The sequence below is a fragment of the Condylostylus longicornis genome, unplaced genomic scaffold (assembly GCF_029603195.1).
Source record: "Condylostylus longicornis isolate FDR11 unplaced genomic scaffold, ASM2960319v2 ptg000010l, whole genome shotgun sequence".
NCBI lineage: Eukaryota > Metazoa > Arthropoda > Insecta > Diptera > Dolichopodidae > Condylostylus > Condylostylus longicornis.
The window spans coordinates 24365969-24388824 of NW_026577979.1; the positions used below are offsets into that span (position 1 = coordinate 24365969).

The 22856-nt window shown below is 29.6% G+C and overlaps 1 protein-coding gene across 7 annotated transcripts in view; it reads right to left on the reverse strand.

Moving 5' to 3' along the window:
* The window catches only part of LOC129619164 (tensin-1), a 142810-nt gene extending 120246 nt beyond the window's left edge, over positions 1-22564 (reverse strand). For 2 of the 7 annotated variants that reach the window (XM_055534269.1, XM_055534267.1), the window contains exon 1: positions 22323-22564. In XM_055534269.1, the coding sequence (XP_055390244.1) occupies positions 22323-22373 (51 nt within the window). In that variant the 5' untranslated portion in view covers positions 22374-22564. The remainder of the gene's footprint in view (positions 1-22322) is intronic. The other 5 variants (XM_055534268.1, XM_055534271.1, XM_055534270.1 and 2 more) reach the window with 5 other exon arrangements.
* Positions 22565-22856: the final 292 nt, after the last annotated feature.

Sequence of the window (22856 nt, forward strand, 5' to 3'; positions counted from 1 at the left end):
AACAAAATTTCATGTTAGTATGTAAACATTAAATATTTCGATTTTAAGAAAATGTTATTCTACTTAAGTTCGAAATGTAGATATGTATATACATATGTATGTATGTAAATAGCAGTAATATTTTACTTCTACACAATTCAATGTCATAAGCTGAGTTGTTTATTAATATTGTATTATTATAATTGTTAAATGTATATATATTTGCAATATTTTAGCATATTTTTGTTTTTCATAAAATACAAAAACAACATTCAATCTGAAAAAAAAATGCATCAAAAGTCTATTTACAGATAAAATAAGATGTCTGCAGCTATATTAAAACTAATTATTAAGACGAAGAATTTCGATTAGCTTACATTAGCTGAGTGAATTCCTTTTGTATAGTATCAATAAATTCTTTCTGATTTTGCCAATAATCAGAACCATAATTTACTGGTATCATAACCATCCTTTTTATAGTTCATACATAAATACATATGTTTTTTAACTTTGCAGTTTATTTCATATTTAAATGATGAAATAAAAGTGTTATTAGGCAAATTTCCGAATTTGAAAGTCCATATTTTATAGATATGTACTGTACAACTTCTGTGTTTTAAATTTTGTTCTAAAATGACAAAATTTGGAATGTCCGAATCAGTAATTTCTCTAAATGAAATCATAAAAATTAATTCATTGTAGTAGTCAACGTGACAAAGATAGAATTGATTTACAATTATACCTATTTGTTTCAAATTCAGAAATACTTGCGTTTCATGAATTATTACGCTAGTTAGTAGGGTAATTGGTGATATTTGCTAATAGCCATATAACTTATAAACAAAAATGAAATATACAATAATAAGAATAATAAGAATAAAAACGCGGGATATCTTGGTTGAATGTTCAAGACATTCAAAGATGTCGCCAATGGAAAAATGATGACTTAGCGAAATTGATGAATACAAATGAAAATGAATATAGGCAATTAATTAAAGCTGTAAATAAGGCAAAATTGAAATGTCACAATTATGAAAATAAATTGACGCGGTCAATTAAAGTAATGGTCACAAACCTACATCCATCATGTGAGCCACAGGATATTAATGGTGAACTTATCCAAAGGGGATTCAATTAATAGATGTCATAAATAAAATTAAAAAAATAAAAGAAAATGATGTGAATGGTATTAAAAAGTTGCTCTTTTTTATGTTGTCCTTTGATTACACTAAGGACATAAATAAAATATAAAAAAAGAATACCTTCAACCCATGAGAGTAAAAGTTAGTGTCTAGAAATAATGGATCAATCCCGCAACGCAACAGAAAAATATATAGACAAAAGTCCTAAGAAAGATATGAATAATAAAGAAATTGGCCAAAAAACCAAGGCAAAATCCTAAAGATATTGATGCATATTAATATCTTTAGTAGCATAATGCAAAAGATGCAAGTAATTATCCTAAGGGCATAAATGATTTAATAGTACGAAAAGGAAGGGCTAGACGTAAATGGCAAGAGTCGCATCACCAAAACGATGAAATGGTGAATAGACTTTCTCAAACACTCAGAAGAAAAATAGAGAATTTTAAATTAGCATCAAATGAGCATTTTATAAAGTGCTTATCGGTAACTAAAGAAACGGATTATTCGTTGTGAAAAGCAACGACGAGTAAAAAGAAGCCAGATGGGCAAATAGCAACAGCGATAAAGCTGAATTATTTGCTGATCCCTTGGAAAAGAATTTTTGAACCAAATGAACTGAATTCTAGTATTACTTTTGTAAAAGATTTTGATGTGGATGAAATCACTATTGCTTTATGTAATGAAAAGGAAATTTGCCAGGCGATGAAGTCGCTTGAATCGAATAAGGCCCGAATAAGGTTTTGATCTCATTACTGCTGAGATATTAAGACAGTTGCCGAGAAAGGCTATGACATTTTTGAAAAAAATAATAAATGCAGCAGTTAACCTGATGTATGTTCCTGGTGCTTGGAAAGTAGCGGAAGGTATTATGATTAGAAAACCGGGGAAATCCTTGAATGAGCCAAAGCCATATAAACCGATTTCTCTAATGATATAAAAACTTTTTGAAAAATTGTTGTCAACAAGGCTGATGCCTATAAAAGAAAATAACAAATTGATTCCAAACCGTCAGTTTTAGAACAAAGCATGCAACAATTGATCAAGTACACAGAAGAACAAATATTGTGCCAAAAGCGTTAGAGGAAAGGCATATATGTATGTTCGATTTCTGGATGTGGCGCAGGTGTTCGATAAAGTTTGGCACGACGTTATTATTTAAACTTAAGAAATTGATACCATTGCAATTCGTGGAGTTACTTGAATCATATTTACAGGCTTTTCCCAATCAAACAGGACGACTAGTAGTCTACGTTTAGAGAAATTAGGGCTTGTGTGCCTCAAGGTAGTATTATGAGTCGTATATTATATATGCTTTATACAAGCGACCTGCCAGATTTAAGGGGTGTAACTACATTTGCCGACGATACAGTGATATTTGCAGTGGGATCAAGTGTTGAACAATCGACAAAAAAGTTACAGGAAGCAATTAACAATATAAGTAAATGGACAAATACATGGAAAATAAGGCTAAATGCCAGTAAATCTGTACATGTGAATTTCACAAACAAAAATTTAGTAAACGTCCACAATTGAGTTTAAATGGTAAGTATCAGTCCAAAATACAGTTAAATACCTAGGTATGACTTTGGATGTCAAGCTAAACATGTAAAGAAGAAAAGAATAAAATTAGAAAAGAAATATAGAGAAAATTCTAGGCTCTTAGGTCGTGGGTCCACATTGTCAACATACAACAAGATGTTGATATATAACCAAATAATAAAGCCTATGTGGACGTATGACTTGCAGCTATGCGGCTGTGCCAAGCAAACACACATTAAACAGATAGAAACTTTCCAGGAAAAGGTCCTTTGTAATATGTTGAGTGCTCCCTAGTATGTGCGCAATAGTGATATTCATAAGGATCCGGGTGTCCCCCAAGTAACTAAGACGATAAGCAACTATGCCATGAAACATAGGGCGCGTTTGGAACAGCATGCAAATGTCAAGGTCTCCCGACTTATAGGAGAGCGGGTTTGAACACAGAGACTGAAGCAAGCTACACGTCTCTAATGCTGTGAAAGCTATTCAGTGCCTTCCTTCACGGAAAATAGACATAAAAACACGATAGAGTAAAGCTAATGGTTAGCCAGTTTGACTAGTTTATGATCATCCAGGTGCGTTTTAGGTTGGGCTAAAGTCCCCCACTGTTGATAGGTCAGACGGTAGGTTGGGTTTACCTGTCTTTGTCTTTCTATGATTTTTAATACCTGTATTAAAAAAATTTTTAGAATAAAATCAATTTCGCGAAATCGAACTTCGAATTACGAATACCTCAAACTTTTAGATAATCCCCTACCTTCTCCTCCTCAAATATCTCCAAACGAATATAGGAGATTATCTTTCTTACGAATGAACTAAACAATCTTCCAATTAAATACTCGTAATATTTAAAATCATTGTCAAGAGTTTTTTTTTCACTTAATTGTTGATATCACATAATTATAGAATTTAAACTATTCTTAAATGAATTCAACAATGGTTACACCAAATACCTTGCATTTTTGATTATTTTAATTTTTTTGTCACTTTTATCTATCAAGTAAACATAATCTATGGATCCCCTTATAAATTTTTGTTTTATGATCACTTCAAAAACAAATTAAAAGCTATAAGGCCAACTTTGTAACTTATGTCATTTTTTTCGAGTTAAACAGGAAGCCAAAACTTTTTTTTAATAATACCAGTTTAAAACTTGTAAAACAAAGATAAATGTATTCGAATTTACATATTTAAAAAAAAAATTAACAAATTTCAAAACTGGTATGATAATTACTATTAAAAACGAGAAAAAAAATAGAGTTGACCTTGTCAACTCTGTGATATCCGTACGAATTTGTTATCCTATGTGCGAATAACTAATGTGCCATAACTAACTATGGGGCAGACTATGACTTTAAGTTGCCGTATTACCATATTAATTTATGCAAAATTTCAGTACTATGTGTTTTTCAAAATACTGGTTGTGCCAAACTACTATTGAAGTTGTATGGCAGCTACCAGAAAGAGCCAAAAAATTTTAGCGAATTTTATCAAGCACATCGGCCCTACTAATATATTCACTTGTGTGAAATCTCAATATCACAGCTTTTATAGTTTCTGAGACATGGCCAAATAACTTTTGAAGTTGTATGGCAGGTACCAGAAGGAGCCAAGTAATTTCAACTACTTTTATGAGGCATATTGGCCCTACTAATATATTCGTTTGTGTGAAATTTCAATACCACAACTTTTATAGTTTCTGAGATATAGCCAAATAAATTTTGAAGTTGTATGGCAGCTACCCGAACCGGTACCCTGATCATGTCCAATTTAAATAGGGTTCTGGCACTTACTACAATAAATCATTTGTGAAAATTTGGTGAACTTAGCTCAATTAGTTTTTGAGTTATCGTTCGGACGGACGGACGCACGGACGGACAGACAAAGCTAAATCAACTCAGAATTTGACGCTGATCAAAAACATACACTTGAGTCTATATCTAACACCGTTATTTCTTAGCGTTACAAGCGGTAAGGCAAATTTAGTATACCCTTCGAACATTCGTTCGTACGGGTATAAATACGAAAACATCAAAATTATCTTCTGTATTCTTAACTGGTATTATTAAATTTAAGTATGATATTATCAAATTTGAGATTAAAAAACGAGCAAATCAAGAAAAAAATAAAATTAAGATGCGAATTCTACATTTTGTTTTTTATTAAGAATAAATTTTCTGTGAAAACAATTCGTCTGCTGAAAAATGAAATAGTGTATAAAAAAATGTATAGTTTTGAGTAAATCACATTTAAAGTTTTGAAAATTTAATGTTTTAGACAATTGTATGAAATAAGTTATCCACTGTTTCATTTCATTTTTTTTATGGCATATACCATTTAATTTTTACTTATACACTGTTTTAATTTTAACCAAAAAAACTTTTAATATTCATTTCGATATTTGAAATCTTTTTTTATTCAACGTATCAAAAATATTAAATTTTACAATTAATAACATTTTTTATATAAAAGAAAACAAAACAAAAAAAAAGTTTTAATCTAATATTTAACCTGAAAAAAATTGAATATTTTTGAGTATAGCATTCGTCCTCTGAATAATTTAGGTCATCTAGTAAATTTCCTTGAACCTCCTTCGGTAGATTTTTGTAGAATTCTGTTTTACTGCACTTCGTGAAGGGTATATTAACTTTGGTATGGAGTTTGTAACTACTTGAAGGAGTCATCTGCGGTATGGACATATATATATATTCTTGCTCAGCGTAAAATTCTGAGTCGATTTAGACATGTCCGTCTGTCCGTCCGTCCGTCCGTCCGTCCGATCGCACGATAACTCAAAAATGAATAATGCAATCGACACCAAACTTTCACAAGTTGCTTCTTTTGTGCCAAGGACGAACCCTATTGTTATTGGACCAATTCGGACAACGGGTTCGGGTAGCTGCCATACAACTCAAAGAGTTTATTTTAATTATTTCAAAAACTAATAAAGGTACAAATATAAAATTTTGTATACATGTGTCCAGTTATATTCTACATATGCTCTAAAAATTTTAATGAGATAGCTGCACCGGTTCGGGTGGCTGCCATACAACTCCAAAAGCAAATTTTTTATATTCGGCAAAATAATAAAGTCAGATTCATGAAACTTGGCAGTCGTGTGTCCAATTATAGGTCAAAGATATTTCTGAAGTTTTGGTGGAATTGCTTGACAGGTTCGAGTGGCTCCCATACAAGTCCAAAAGCTTATTTTAAATATCTGGAAAAATAGTAAAGTCAGATTCATGAAACTTGGCAGTTGTGTGTCCAATTATAGATCAGATATATTTGCGAAGTTTTAGTGGAATCGCTTGGCAGGTTCGGGTACCTGTCATACAACTCCAAAAGCTAATTTTAAATATTTGGAAAAATAATAAAGTCAGATTCATGAAACTTGGTAGTTGTGTGTTCAGTTATAGGTCAGACATATTCGTGAAGTTTCTATAGAATGGTTTCACAGGTTTCAGTAATTGCTATACAACAATGAAAGGTGCAGGGTATAATTCAATCGGTTCATACCGACTGAAACGTTTTTACTTGTTTTTTCTTTATTTTGATAAATCGATATTATCGATTTTTGAATAGTTCTTTTCTTTCTAATTAGTTTTAATAATATTTAACATCGAGGCATTTAACTTTAAGCATTGTAATTGTTGTCGCACTAGAGTTATAGTGCAAATCGTCGTTTAATCCTTTTAATAAGAATGTCAAATCATACGTATATAGAATTCAGTTCAGTAACTGTATAAGTATTTTTATGTTTTGCTCGTATTTTTAAGTTTTTCATTAATAGTTTAAATGACTTATTTAGATTTTGTCCGCAGCTGCAGTCTGATAATAATATGACGCCCTCGATTTTGACGGGAAGAGTTTGATTTGAAGATGCTTAAGTAATATTGTACTAATTATATTAAAACCTCTTTCATTATCATTCTCTATCCAAAATTTACAATAGCCTTATTTAGTAACCAACGTTAAGTTGTATGATGCAAATTTTTTTTCATGATTTTTCAACTTCTGCAATCGATTTTGTACTAAGTTCTTTGGTATCATTTTCATCACTTTAGGTTTCATCACACGATGAAGATGAACGTTCATCATCTGACAATTCTTACTGAATTGTCTGGACCTACAGAAAAATCTGTGTAAAGATGATTCCGACAACTCCTTCAACTAACTCTTCGCTTAATTTTGGTTTGTTTTGTTTTCCAACCAATTTGTTTTGTGATTTCATTTATTAAAAAATTTTATTTATATTTATTAAATTTTTAATACTTATTATTAGTTTTTACTATTTGATTTTCACTACTGTCGGATTAACTCAAAAAAATTTATGCAAGAAGCCTTTACGCGTCAAATTCACACATTAATTTATTTTCTTCGTTTTTAAATATTGTATTGCATTAAGAGAATAAAGCATGTAAATCTTTTGTTAGATTGTTTTGATTGCATGGCTTAATAAAATAATTTAATATAAAAATTAAAACAGTGTATGAAGGAAAATGAGACAGTGTATAACGTTCATACACTGTTGTAAATTTTAGTTCAACGAAAAAAGGGTTTTCTTGTCAACATTTAAGACAACGTATCGAAACATACGTTATTTTATATTATTTAAATTCCAAAAATTTTTGAATAAAATGAAGTAAAAGAAACACACTATTTCATTCGACAGTGAAATTGTAAATTGTCAGTTCTTTTTCTAAAAATATGGTGATTGAATTTTTACATTATTTTAATTTTTATGTAAAATTAAGGTCTAGAAATAAAACAATGTAAACACAATATAGACTTTTTCTTTACAAACAGCTTTTCTAACCTAAATTATACACTATTTTCGTTTTTCTCTAAAAACAATACCGGAATATAATCGATATTAAAAATTACTTGATACTGATAAAATCGAAAATCGACGTATACCGATCTTACACGGTTTTATTTCTCAGCAGACGAACTGATAATTACATGACGTAAAAATTGTTTTTAAGGAAAAATGTTTAATGCACAGTTTAATGCACAAATAAAGAAAGCATACACAAATTTATATGTAAGTATGTATATGCCAGGATCATGGCTATGAATTGAAAAAATGAAAGTGAAATTTAAGAATTAAACACTTAAAGTGTTGAGTATATAAATAAAATTCAAAAAATTTTGAAAGAAGTTGGACTACTTCCTTATGTTATGGAAAACATATTTAAACTTTTAACTTTTTTTTTTTTGAAAAAAAAATAATTATCTTAATTCACAACATTGCAATCAAAATATGTTGATACTTTAAACTTAAGTATATGTATACATAACCAGTACACAAGTAAACAAGACCGACAAGTACAAATACACATAATTTACTTTTATAAACGCCATTTATCAACAGCTAAAAAGTAGATTTTTAGTTCTAATCATTAAATGTATGATCTGTTGTATAAAAACTAGGCTATTAATATTGCAAAATTCAAATAAGTTCACTAGATTTTGTACTTCTGCAAAATAACCATAAAATTTTAAAATATGTATGTAAACGCAGATCAAGAAATGCCTAAAGCAAAATGCTACCCTTGATTCCAAAACATAAAAACTATCTTTTTTTTTCGCGACTTTTTAACCTTGTAGTTGATAAAAAAATTAAGATTTTGTTTTAATTTGTTAATAATTTTCGATTATAAAAACGGCACACATAAATATATACATATAATCTTAATAGAGGAATTCCATTTAATATCTTTATACTAGTGTTGAATCAAGGCTAGATTAATTTGTTTTAGCAATGTTAGTGATTAAAGTTTTTTAACAAAAGTTTAACAAAAATCAAAATAATGTGCTATTAATATTCTCTTTCATTGTATTAATTTTTGAATGGTTTGCAACAAAGAAAAAAATCTGATGTGGTCAGCACATAACCGCAATGTGTATTGTCTAGTTAAGTGAAGGTGTTACAGAATATTATAAAAATGTCTGTTAAATACTTCTTTCCAATTTTTAGGACATTAATAAGCTTATAGTTGACATACCTAGAAAAATGAAGATTTTTCTCTTAATAGAGTTTTGCTTTGTGCTACCCGAATTCCCTCAAATGCTCGCCAGTTAATTTCGGTAACAACCAAAACTCAAATATCAAATTTCAAGAAATTCCATCAATTCGTTCCGTAGATATGGTGAAAAATGTAAAATCGGTCGGCAGATCAGTTTCCTGATCTTTCCAAAAAATTTACATGTTCATTGTTTTAATACGAGAAATTCAAATATTAAATTTCAATGAAATCGGTTGATTATTTCTCTTTATATACGCAAAAATGTATATTTGGCCCGTAGTAAACGTCCAGTTGCTGACACCTGATTTCTTCCAAAACTTAAGAGGTTTCGCGGATGGTCGAACGGAGCTTATATGTGAAATTTCAATTAAATCGGTTGAATATTTTTTTCGAAATGTTCAAAAATGTAAAACAGGCCCGCTAAAAAGTGCAGTTCCCGAGGCCTGATATATCCCAAAAGTTCATCAACCCGTGCCATGGTGGAAATAAACTTACATATAAAATTTCATCAAAATCGATTAAGCAGAACTTGAGATACGCGCGTGCACACACAGACCGACAGACCGACAGGTTGCTAAAAATAGTTTATTTACACTTCCCTACTATAGAGAAGTGCACTCCCACCGAAAACTTGATATGCAAAATTTGTTGCATCACATGACCTACCTATTGTATACACAATAAGGTCGGTAATAAACAGCGTTTTCAGAGTACTCATAAATCTAAAGAGAGAAAATAAAGCTAAAAATTAGATTATATGATATTTGCAACTTTTCAAATATCATATAAAGCATCAAAATTAAATTACTTTTAAAATTTTTTCATTAAATGTATGTTATTTTTCATAAATTAATTACAAAAAAATGGTTTTTCCATAAATGTTCCCATATGAATCGAAGTTCCAGATTTTCCACGAGCTTTTCAAACCACTTTAATTTTTCCGCAGAACCGGCAATTTTTCAAAATTAAATTGGCTTAAATGTGCCTTAAGGTTATTTAAATTTCGTATAATATATATATGTATGTATATATTATAAACCTAAACACAATATATGAAAATATATGTATAATACCTCCAAAGTATTAGAGCTATACATGAAGAATAATGAAATTACGTATTAAATTAGAATAAAAAACCTCATAAATAATAAATAAAAAATAGTTACTTATTGAAATTTAAAACCTTATTTCAGTTTTAATTAATTAACTATTTTAAAATTTGTAATATTTTTTAAATTTACAAAGTTTAATAAAATTGTAAAAGATTCTAGTTATATTGTGTGTGCTTTTTCTCGGCATCAGATATCTTAACGTTAAAGTGAAAAATATAATGCTTACCACATAAAGAGTCAATCTTATGGAAACGAGAATGTAAGTATTTATTTATTTACATTACAAGTTTTGATATATGATGTCGTTGCATAAGAAAAATTCTGACTTTGATATTTTACCGCAATTATGAAAATATCTATCATAAACTAATTTTCATTGCACATAATTGAAAAGAAAATAGAGATTGTAGAGATATAGAGAGTGACTAATTCGTTCTAATAAAAAAATTTCTGTCAATTGTTTCAAGTTTAAGTTAATATTTATTAATTACTTATACATAATACTTTAAACATAATATGTAATGAAATTTGTCCCTATGGATATTCTAAGAATAAAAATTTATTAGATACAAGTTCTTATCATCCTACAATAAGAGCACACAATACTGTTCTAAAAAAAATTTCTTATTATACTTGATTAAGTTATTTTCACTTTACTACAGATTCAAAATTTTCAAAATAGGGCGAAAGGTTGATAAGCAACAATGAAAAAATAAAAAAAATGGCTTAAATCCATTTGAACTTTCAAAACACTTTTATGATAATGCCAATAGTTCGCGCTGAAAATTGTGCACTAAACAAAATACAAAATATACATACAAAATTTTACCGTATAAATTTTAAATACACATTCAAAGTTTTACAATGTAAAAATATACATACAAAATTTTACCAGCTACTCAAGTTTTTGGATTACTTTAAACGCATAACACTGATCAATCATATCTCGATTTTACGAATAGTGAACTTAGGTAACTTCAAAATAAACCGTCCATATAACAATGCACAAAAACTACTTATTTATAAATTAATTATAAATATCTAGGTGTTTTGCCGACGAAATATTTTTCACATTGCTTTATACTGTAATTCACATGATTATTAAGTATTGTTTACATTGAGATGCTACATGCAATCTACTATTTACAAGAACATATACATATATAAAAATAAATATTCTACAAACACAAGAACATGTATATAAATCAATATTGTGCCTATTACACTAATATGCTGAATTACTAATACAAGGTGTAGTTGTTTAATTAATAAGCAATGTGTCTTTTACACTAATAAAACTTAATGGAAATTTCTTCATACAACTGTAGAACAGATGGATGACGTAATCAAAAGAACAAGTTAAAGGTAGAAAAATTAAAAAATTTTTTGAATAAATAAAAAAAAAAAAAAAATTGTGTAACTGTCTTTTAAGCGCTTCTTTCAAATATTAAGGACGCTAGTAAGTTTTTATTTAACATAGAAAAATGTAGATTTTTCTCTTAGTAGAGGTTCATTATATGTCATTAGTATTTCTAGAAAAGTTCATCAGTTACTTCCGGTAACAAAAAATCATTTCCGCGAAAAGTTGAGTGTCTTGTCATACTGTCAGACGAAGCTTACCTTAAAAATAAGATCGGACCACATCAATATCCAGTTCCCAAGGCCTGACATATCTCAAAAGCTAATTAATTCGTGACATAGGCAAGGTAAACTTTTATAAATTTTCATTAAAATCGATTCAACCGAACTTAACTTTAATAAATTATAAAGCGAAATACACACATGAACCCAAAGAATGACATCTTTGTAAGAACAGTTTATTTACACTTTCCTACTATGTAGAAATGCGTATCCGTTGAAAACGGATTGACATGCGAGATTTGGTATCACATAACGTCCGAGAAACGCTAAATAAATCTTGTTGAATGTTTAAAATCAAAATATATACATATGTACTATGTAACCATACAAAAATAATAATTCAAATTAAAATAAACGGATGAACTTATTGTAATTAAATTAAAAAGCAGTAGATAATTCTATAAAAAAAATCTGATGTGGTCACCACATAACCGACCGCATTGTGTATTGTCTAGTTAAGTGAAAGTGTAACGGAATATTATAAAAATGTCTGTTAAACACTTCTTTCCAATTTTTAAGACATTAGTATCTACCTAGAAAAATGTAAATTTGGCTCTTAGTAGAGTTTCGCTTTGTGCTACCCGAATTCCCTGAAATACTTGCCAGTTAGTTTCGGTAACAACTAGAACTCAAATATCAAATTTCAAGTAATTCCATCAATTCGTTCCGTAGATATGGTGAAAAAAACAAAATCGGCCCGCAGATCAATTTTCGAACCCTGATCTTTCCAAAAAATTTATATGTTCATTGTTTGAATACGAAGAATTTAAATACATATTAAATTTCAATGAAATCGGTCAATTATTTCTCTTTATATACGCAAAAATGTATATTTAGCCCGTAGTAAACGCCAAGTTACTGATGCCTGATTTCTTCCAAAAATTAAGAATTTTAGGCCCGCTAAAAATTGCAGTTCCCGAGGCCTGATATATCCCAAAAGTTGATCAATCTGTGCCATGGTCGAAATAAACTTACATATAAAATTTCATCAAAATCGGTCCAGCCAAACTTGAGATACACGCGTGCACACACAGACCGACAGACCGACAGGTTGCTAAAAATAGTTTATTTACACTTCCCTACTATAGAGAAGTGCATTTCCACCGAAAACTCGATATGCAAAATTTGTTGCCATCACATAACCTACCTATTGTATACACAATACGGTCGGTAAAAATCATATCAGTCGTCTGTCATATTTCACAAAAACAATAAACAACAACTAAATTAACAAGAGAGCATTATGAGCAAATTTATTGGAATTTACAATTTTCGCAAGTATTTCTTTTTATAATATAAAGTGTACGTATACATATTTATGTTTACTTATACATTTTAATTAAAATGTTTAAAAGTATTTTAATTAGGGGAACAAAACTTGTTGTGCAGCATTTTAATTTGCATATAATTTGCATATTTGAACAAATTATACTTCAAGTAAATTGAACTAAATATTATGAAACATAATTTTAGATTACTTTTTTAATTTGCAAATGAGGTAAACTAAAATAGAAAATGCTTGTAAAATGAAACCGCAATATATTTGTATTCATAAAATTTCAAGTTTATAAATATGAACTTATACGCTTGGCAATGGTATTCTATTGTTTTTAATTTTATTTGAACTATAATTTGATTTTGAGCTTAGAATATTATTTGTGATACAAAAATTTATGTAAATAAATTGGAATAACTCTTATTTTTATTTTTTATTTTAAAACTCTTATATCCAAACATCACTCAATCAATCACTCAATTTATGATGATTTTCATAAAAATTTATATCTGAGTTCACTTTGGTTATCCGTGGAGGATTCATGTACTTTTGGTATTATGCCAGCTGTCAAAAATTGGACCTTTACTATAGGTAATTTTATATTTTTTTTAAGAAAATACTGAAAAGAATCACTTAAAATTTTATATATGTAAGTATAAGCTTTGTCTATAATGCAACAAAGCTTTTTAAGAAAATCAGGAAATCACATATCTAGCAGACTTCTGCTACGGGCTATTTACATAATATGTAAATATATAACAATATATATATACAGGGTGATTCAAAAACGTATACAACAACATATACCATTGGTTAGAGGGTCGAAAATGGGTAAAACTTTTGTTCCGGAGTAGGTCCGAAATCTCAAGGATTTTCGAGATACAGGGATTTTAACGAATTTTCACGAAATTTCTAGTTGTCTAAGCTTTTTTGATTATAACTTTCGTTCCAAAAAAGATAGGGGCTTCCAACAAACAGTTTCTAAAAGGTCTTGTGAAGGGCTTAAAATAAACATTTTGTGTACTTTCGGAATACCAATCGTTCGAACTTTAGGAAGAATCAAATTTTTCCCCTTTTTTATTTTTTCAGTTTTTTCTAATCAGATAATTTTGTTCGAAAATTTTTTGAAGCTTTGATTTTTTTTTACAGAATTTTGGCCACTTTCCCCAGCTTTAATTTAAGCCACTAAGTGTTGAAAAATTTTTTATGGTACAGAAGATATAGCACGAAAACCTTTTCTATGTCAAGATTTTAAAGGCCCCAATAAAATCTAAAAAGCCAAATAATTTCACTTTTTTTGATTTTATTGATTTTAAAAGCTGTATTTATCACTTATTATTGACTTTGTATTGCAATATCACTCTAATAACATTCTTAAGAACTGTTATTTTGATAAAAATCTGAATTTTAATATTTTTATTGAAATACGTAAATTTTAGAAAAAATTCCCCATGGTTTTACCATTTTACAATTTTTTGCTACAAATACTCAATTGCTCAAGCTGTTCGGGGATTCCAGAAGAGAAATAAACTGAAATAAATTAAATATACAAAGCTTGTTGACCAAGAGGTTAGCTCCCAGAAAGAGTGAATGAGATGACAACAGGTGGTTCTTTTAGTACTCCGGCAATCTTCGGTCACTTGTTTTGCTCGCAGCATCTCTGAAAAGTTTATTTGCAGAGAAAAGTTCCCAAAAAATTCAAAAGTAGTGATTTTTCTCTATAATTTATTGTATTTCAATAAAAATAATAAAATTCAGATTTTTTACCAAAATAACGGTAATTAAAAGTGTTAACGGATTTTTAGAATGATAGTGCATTAAGAAATTGATAGTAGATGATAAATATAGCCTTTAAAATCAATAAAAATAAAAAATAATGACAATATTTTGGTTTTTTACATTTTATTAGGGCCCTTAAATTCTTGACATAGAAATGGTTTTCGTGCTATATCTTCTGTACCATAAAACATTTTTCAACACTTAGTGGCTTAAATTAAAGCTGGGGAAAGTGGCCAAAATTCTGTAAAAAAAATTCAAAGTTTCAAAAAATTTTCGAACGAAATTATCTGATTAGAAAAAACTGAAAAAATAAAAAAGGGGAAAAATTTGATTTTTGCTAAAGTTCGAATGATTGGTATTCCGAAAGTACACAAAATACGTAGTCAAGTAAAGGGTTTATTATAAGCTCTTTACTAGACCTTTCAGGAACTGTTTGTTCGAAGCCCATATCTTTTTCGGAACGGAAGTTATAATCAAAAAAGCTTAGATAATTAGAAATTTCGTGAAAATTCGTTAAAATCCCTGTATCTCGAGAACCCTTGAGATTTCGCACCTACTCCGGAAAAGTTTTACCCATTTTCGACCCTCTAACCAATGGTATATGTTGTTGTATACCTTTCTGAATCACCCTGTATATAATAAGTATATATATTTATATTCATATAATATGTAAATGTTAATGGATCATCTGAATATTCAAGGATTCTTTTAAGTATTTCAGACGAAGATGTTTTGAAGTAAACATAACATATTACATATGACTATTAGAGATGAAATTCCTATGGCTATGTTCAAATTATAGAAAAAAAATCTGATGTGGTCAGCACATAACCGACCGCAATGTGTATTGTCTAGTTAAGTAAAAATATTACAGAATTTTATAAATATGTCTGTTAAATACTTATTTTCAATTTTAAGGACATTAGTAAGCTTATAGTTAACATACCTAGAAAAATGTAAATTTGGCTCTTAGTAGACTTTCGCTTTGTGTTACCCGAATTGCCTGAAATGCTCGCCAGTTATTTTCGGTAACAACCAAAACTCAAATAATAAATTTCAAGAAATATTATCAATTCGTTCTGTAGATATGGTGAAAAATGTAAAATCGGCCCGCAAATCAGTTTTCGAGCCCTGATAATTTCCAAAAAATTTATATGTTCATTGTTTTAATACAAAGAATTTAAAAATCGGTCTTTATATACGCAAAAATGTATATTTGGCCCGTAGTAAACGTCCAGTTGGTGAGGTCTGATTTCCTCCAAAAGTTAGGTTTCGCGGTCGGTCTAGTGAAGCTTATATATAAAATTTCAAGTGAATTGGTTGAATATTTTCTTCAAAATGTTCAAAAATGTAAAACAGGCCCGCTAAAAAGTGCAGTTCCCGAGGCCTGATATATCCCAAAGATCAATCCGTGTCATGGTCGAAATAAACTTACATATAAAATTTCATCAAAATCGGTTCAGCCGAACTTGAGATACACGCCTGCACACACAGACCGACAGACCGACAGACAGACAGACCGACAGACCGGCAAACCGAGAGACCGACAGACCGACGGAACGACAAGGTTGCTTAAAATAGTTTACTTACACTTCCCTACTATGGAGAAGTGCATTCCCACCGAAAACTCTAATGTCCGAATACACAATAAAATAAGAAGATATCTGAAATCGTTTTATTCTAAATTATTATACGTATAAAAAACTAGTTTTGTTAAAATTTAAAGAACTCGCCACATTATTAAAATTATTAATACTGACTTTTATGTTTACAGATGCTTCATTACAATCGTAACATTCTAAATAACTCTGTTATCTCTGTAATAATTATCTCTGTTATAATTATCTCTGTATATAACATAGTTTGCTACAGAATAGCAGAATCGATTTTTTTTTGTCTTACAAACTGGTTTAATTTTTAGATTGCTATAACTAAAAAAGCTCCGAAAAGTGTTATTCGAAAGGGTATCATCACTGAGCTGAAAGGATCAATTTTATCTTTTCTCGTTTTTTTTTTAATGACATTCAATGACGTTTAATGACATTCAATGAAAAACAATTTTTATAAGTTTTTAATTTATTAATCCGTTGTCACCTTTGTAAATAATAAATACAAATAAAGAAAATTTTTTATATAAATACACATTTTATATACAAATGTATAATTTCTTAATGCGAGCATATATATATCAGTAAAAATGATATAGCTTATCAATATGAAAAATTTTCTTTCTCAAATCTTTTTAATCAATTCACGATGACCATCAAACAACATACATTAATTTATATGCTAACCATGAACATGGTCACTTCAATCTTTGGTAATTTTGTAATATAAATAAAATTTACGATAATATGAATTTGTTAAATATGAAAAAGCATTTAAACACAATTTTTTTTTTTTTTTTACCAATAGGAAGGGTGAAAAATCACGAAAGACACTGCCACACGAAAAGCAGAAGTGTGGAACTTTAATCCACTAAAAACACCCCCCTCAAAATAAACTATAAAATTAGTCGGAAACGACTAACCATTAATTTATTTACAAGCTTTTGATCTGGCACATTAGCGTACTAAGTACTCATTGTTCCAGATAAAAAACTTTAAACTAACCCGAGAAGTCTCGTACGTTTAAGTCTCCTAACAAAGTTTTGATTGTCATCCAATCAAGCCGCCGATGCCAACCCGTTGTTGACATGATTGGATAAACGCATTTTGTTATTGGCTGCCATATAGTGTATATCGGCATTACGGACATACCAAGGGGCGTTTACAATGTCCCGTAATACTCTATTTTGAAATCTTTGAATAGATTGACCATGAGTCTACGCAGCGCAGCCCCATAATTGAATACCGTAAGTTCAGAAAGGCTTAAATATTTGATTATATATCAAAACTTTGTTGTATATAGATAACGAAGAACGCATTCCCAAAAGCCTTTTAAACTTCCTGGAATCAAGACGCCATTTACCCGAACCGAAAATGAATTGTCAATTTTCCTATTAGTGAAATTCACGTGTACTGATTTCACCTCGTTAAGTTTTATATTCCACTTTCTAGTCCATTTTGAGATTTCATCACTGGCCCTTTGTAATTTTTGTGTAGATTCATTTTCATATCGCCCTATTGCGATAACTGCTGTATCATCAGCAAATGTAGCTGTTGTCACTCCTTCCGATTCAGGGATATCACACGTGTATAGCAAGTATAATATCGAGCCCAATATACTCCCCTAAGGTACCCCCGACCTGATATCCCCAAGCGAAGAGTACTCCTCTTCCTGTTTAACTCGAAATACGAGTACCCTATTAGTCAGGTAAGATTCAAGCAAGTCAACATACTGCCTTGGTTGTAAGTTTTTTTATTACTCCAAAATGGCAAACTTTATCTAAGGCCTGGGCTACGTCCACAAATATGATAGAACATATTGGTTTTTCTTCCAGTGAATTTTCTATTAGGTCAGTTATTTTATGAATCTGATCTATGGTTGAGTGGTTCCGGCGAAAGCCAAATTGATGATTCGGAATTAACCTTTTACTTTCAATTATAGCCTGAAGGCTTCTCAATAAAAGTTTCTCTAGCAGTTTTGAAATCATCGGCAACAATGAGATTGATCTATAAGAAGTCGCACTGTCTATATGTTTGCCAGGTTTGTGCAGCATGATTATCTCTGCAACTTTCCAAGTTTCAGGCAAGTAATTGAACCTTATACACGCATTTATTAGGCGCGTAAGAATCGTTATACCCCTTTTAGGTAATTTTTTCAAAATATCGGCCATTATTAGGTCAAATCCTGGGGCCTTTTTAGGTTTAAGAGTCCTGATTTCTTCTATAACATATCTTTCCTTGACAATTGGAACTGCTTTCCTCAAGAAAAGCAGATTCCTCATTTTCATACACGCGCTGGCTGTCGTGCGGGCAGAATATATCGGCCAAATGATCCGCAAACGCATTTGCCTTGTCCTTGTTAGTTTTTGCCCACATTCCATCTTTGTTTTTAATGGGAGCGAGATGTTTGATAGGTTGCTTCATTTTCTTTGTTGCCCTCCTTAGTGAGTAATTGGTTTTCTAACTTTCGAAATTTTAACTAAAATTTTGATTAAATATATTTTCGAGTTTTTTCCGCACTTTTCTGTACCGGCATGTCAGACAACATATCTGAGAAAATTGAGAGTTAACAAGTAAAAACTTTCAGTCGGTATAAACCGATTGAATTATACCCTGCACCTTTCGTTGTAGTATAGAAATTACTCGAACCTGTGAAACCATTCTATAGAAAATTCACGATATGTCTGACCTATAACTGGACACACAACTGCCAAGTTTCATGAATCTGACTTTATTATTTTTCCAAATATTTAAAATAAGCTTCTACACTTGTGTGGGAGGTGTTCGAACCTGTCAAACAATTCATACCAAAGCTTCAGAAATATATCTGGCATATAACTGGACTCTCAACTGGCAAGTTTCATGAATCTGACTTTATTATTTTTCCAAATATTTAATATTATATATTTTTTGTCTAAAATGCACGACTTAAAATAAAGTTAATAAAAATTTTATTAGATTTTAATTTAAGTTTTTAATTATTTGATTTTAAGTTTTATAATTATGAAAGTGCTTTTAAAATTTTATAATCGTTATAAACGATGCGTCGTTTCAAGTTGTGCTCCATATAAAAACAAACATAATAAAAACCAAGAAAAAATAGAGTTGACTGTATCAACTGTGTGATACCCGTACGAATTTGTTATTATATATTTGTTATGTGGGACTAAATATGCCATAGCTGACAATGGGACAGACTCTGACTTTAAAGTACCGTATTACCACATTAATCTATGAAAAATTTCAGTACTGTGTTTTCAATATTTTCTAAGATATGACCAAACTACTATTGAAGTTGTATGGCTGCTACCACAACGAGTCAAGAAATTTCAATGATTTTTATCACACATAACAGCCCAATAATACTTGTTTTCACGAGATTTCTATGTTATAATTCCAATAATTTCTGAGGTAATGCCAAATAGCTTTTGAAGTTGTATGGCAGCTATCAGAAGGAGCCAAGCAATTTCAATGTTCAAAATTTCAATACCACAACCTTTATAGTTTTTAAGATATAGTCAAATAAATTTTGAAGTTTTATGACAGCTACCCGAACCAGTAGCCCGATCATGTCCGATTTAAATAGGGTTCTGGTACTTACTACAATAAATCATTTGTGAAAATTTGCGATTTTCGAACATACCCAAGCAAAACCCTTCGAACATATGTTCGTACGGGTATAATTATAGAGAAACTTGTATAAGTTCTAAAGTTGATGATGCGGTGTTTTAGATAAATTAGCGAATTAGCCTTACTAACATTGTGCAAATAATTCCTAATAAAACTATAATCACATACTACCAAAAAAAATTATATGGACTTTTAATATAAAAAAAATTCACATATGCAGCAATTTTTATGAATTGTGAAGCATATAATATGTAAGTTTAATTATTAATATAGTATGCACATGAATAATAAATAGATATATATGTATGTGATTATATTAGAAGTATGCATTTTGGGAGATATATCATACAAAATTAGCAAACTCGTTAATAGTCACCTAAATCAAATAAATACTTCGAAAAAAAAAACACTATTATTTTTTTCCTGAAATGTAGCATTTATTAAAATCTTAAAAAAATGAACGGAACCTGGAAGGTTTTTTTTAAATCAATTTTTTAATGTTTCAATAACACAAAACTTTAAGAATGTAAGCACTAGTCAAGTAGAAAAAGATTGAACTTTTTCTAATTAAAAATTTGAAAAAAGTTGATCTTGTGGGAGATTTATGACGTTAAAAAGGGCCCTCTATAGATCCCATAAGAATACGTGTAAATTTGTCAGCTGTGAACTGTCACTCTCTCTTAGGGTCCAAGCCTGTATTTCTGTCAGCAGCGTCTAATACCCAAAATTTAAGAACTTCAATTATTACAAAAACAAAGAATATCATTGGTCATATAGAAAAAACAAAAAATATTATGGCATTATATGTTCAACGCCCTGATACTTTGTAATACTGTAACTATAACTTTGCTTGTTAAATCTGCAAGAAATAGAAATAAAATTTATATAACATATTATAAGTATGTAAAGTAATTAAACCGGGGTTAATTAAACTAATCCGTTATGAAAACAATATCTTCATTATTCTTAAAAAATCGGATCAGCAAAATTGTAAAAAAATTAACATGAATTTGCATTACAAAGAAAAAGCCATGCAAACTCACAAACATGTTTTTAATGTACCAAAGATATGTTAAAATAAAATTCAATTAAGTAAATAAAGAAATTTGGTATTTTAAAAAAGCTTCGTCATAATAGAAAATATTTTTGCTTTTGAATTATCTGTTAACAAAAATTACTAACACATATTTCTTTAATTTTTCAACCAACACATGTTTTCTTTGATTTTAAGTTATTCAAAATAAAATTGTATAAAATTGATTACATATTAAAATAAATCTGTTCACTTTGCAATGATTTTGAAGTGATTATCCAAAACAAAGCATTTGAAAATTGAGATCTGTTTAAGAGATGATTCACGTGGGAGAGTGGTTCGGCAACTTCATTTGTCAGCCCGGAGATATGTTTCGACATATCAGCTGTAGAGATAATCCGTAAAGTTCATCTCGTAGCTTATTGGAGGTGGAAATCAGATTCAACAAAATGAGAAGCATCAAAATAACTCGCTTCGTTACATCAGAAAAAAGAAAAAACCTGATGTGGTCAGGACATAAAAAACCGCAATGTGTATTGTTTAGTTAAGTGAAAGTGTTACAGAATATTATAAAAATGCCTGTTAAATACTAATTTCCAATTTTTAGGGAATTAGTAAGCTTATAGTTAGCATATATAGAAATATGTAAATTTGGCTTTTAGTTGAGTTTTGCTTTGTGCTACTCTAATTCCCTGAATTAGTTTCGGTAACAGCCAGAACTCAAACATCCATCAATTAGTTCGTAGATATGAAAAAACATGTAAAATGAGCCCTCAGATCAGTTTCCGAGCCCTGATTTTTTCAAAATCTATATTATATGTTCATTGTTTCAATACGAACAATTTAAATATTAAATTTCAATTAAATCGGTCAATTATTTCTCTTTATATACACAAAAATGTATATTTGGTCCGTATCAGTTGCTGACGCCTGATTTCTTCCAAAAGTTAGAAGTTTTCGCACACGGTCGGGCGAACCTTGTATATAAAATTTCAAGTAAATCTATTGAATATTTTCTTCATAATGGTCAAAAATGTAAGACAGGCCCGCTAAAAAGAGCAGTTTCCGAGGCCTGATATATCCCAAAAGTAGATCAGTCTGTGCCATAGTCAAAATAAACTTACATAAAAAATTTCGTCAAAATTGGTTCTGCCGAACTTGAGATCCACGAGTGCACACACAAACCGACAGACCGACAGGTTGCTAAAAATACTTTATTTACACTTTCTTACTATGGAGAAGTGGAGAAATCCCGCCGAAAACTCGATATGCAAAATTTGTTTCCATCACTTAACCTACCTATTGTATACACAATAAGGTCGGTAATAATTTCATTTTAGACAGTAGGTTTGGATTAGCAGAAAGTTTTTGAGTTTTTTTAACTCACAATAAAATTGAAAGTGATAAAATCTTGAAAATGCTGCAATAGAATAAAACTGAAAATAATAGTCGAAACACATTAAATAAAAAATGCAGTAGTACGTTGTATGATTGTATCTACGTATTTCTACGAAAGTTTTGAAAATATGTTCTTTTATAAGAATATTCTTACCTTTCTTAGAATACTTCCTGTGGTATACGTTTGCCCATTCAATCGCATCATTTTTGTAAATAATTTAGTATTAGTTAAATATTTTTATATTATTTTAATTAAAGATTCGACTATTTAAATTAATTTTTATGTTTAAATGTGTAACAATTTGTAAATTTTAATGAATTACATTAAAGATTGTGTTGTACAAAGTGTTGATTTAGCGCTATAGTTTTGTAAAAGTTCGTATAATTAGCTTTTTCTATATGTTAAATTTAAATTTACTTTTTAATAATTATGTTTTTTTTTTTAAACACATTTTCAACAAGTTTTGATATATTTAGAAACTAACTAACCATATACTAAATTATTTTTTTAATTTCACAAGATAATTTTAAGTTTACCTTCATATCAAATAAATGCTTTTAAATCACTTTTATAAATTAATTCAAATATGTTTTCGTGTCAAATACGAAAGTTTATAAATATTTTTTATAAATAACACGGTTATAATATTTGCGTTAACATAATTATTTTAAAAAATAGCTATGCCAA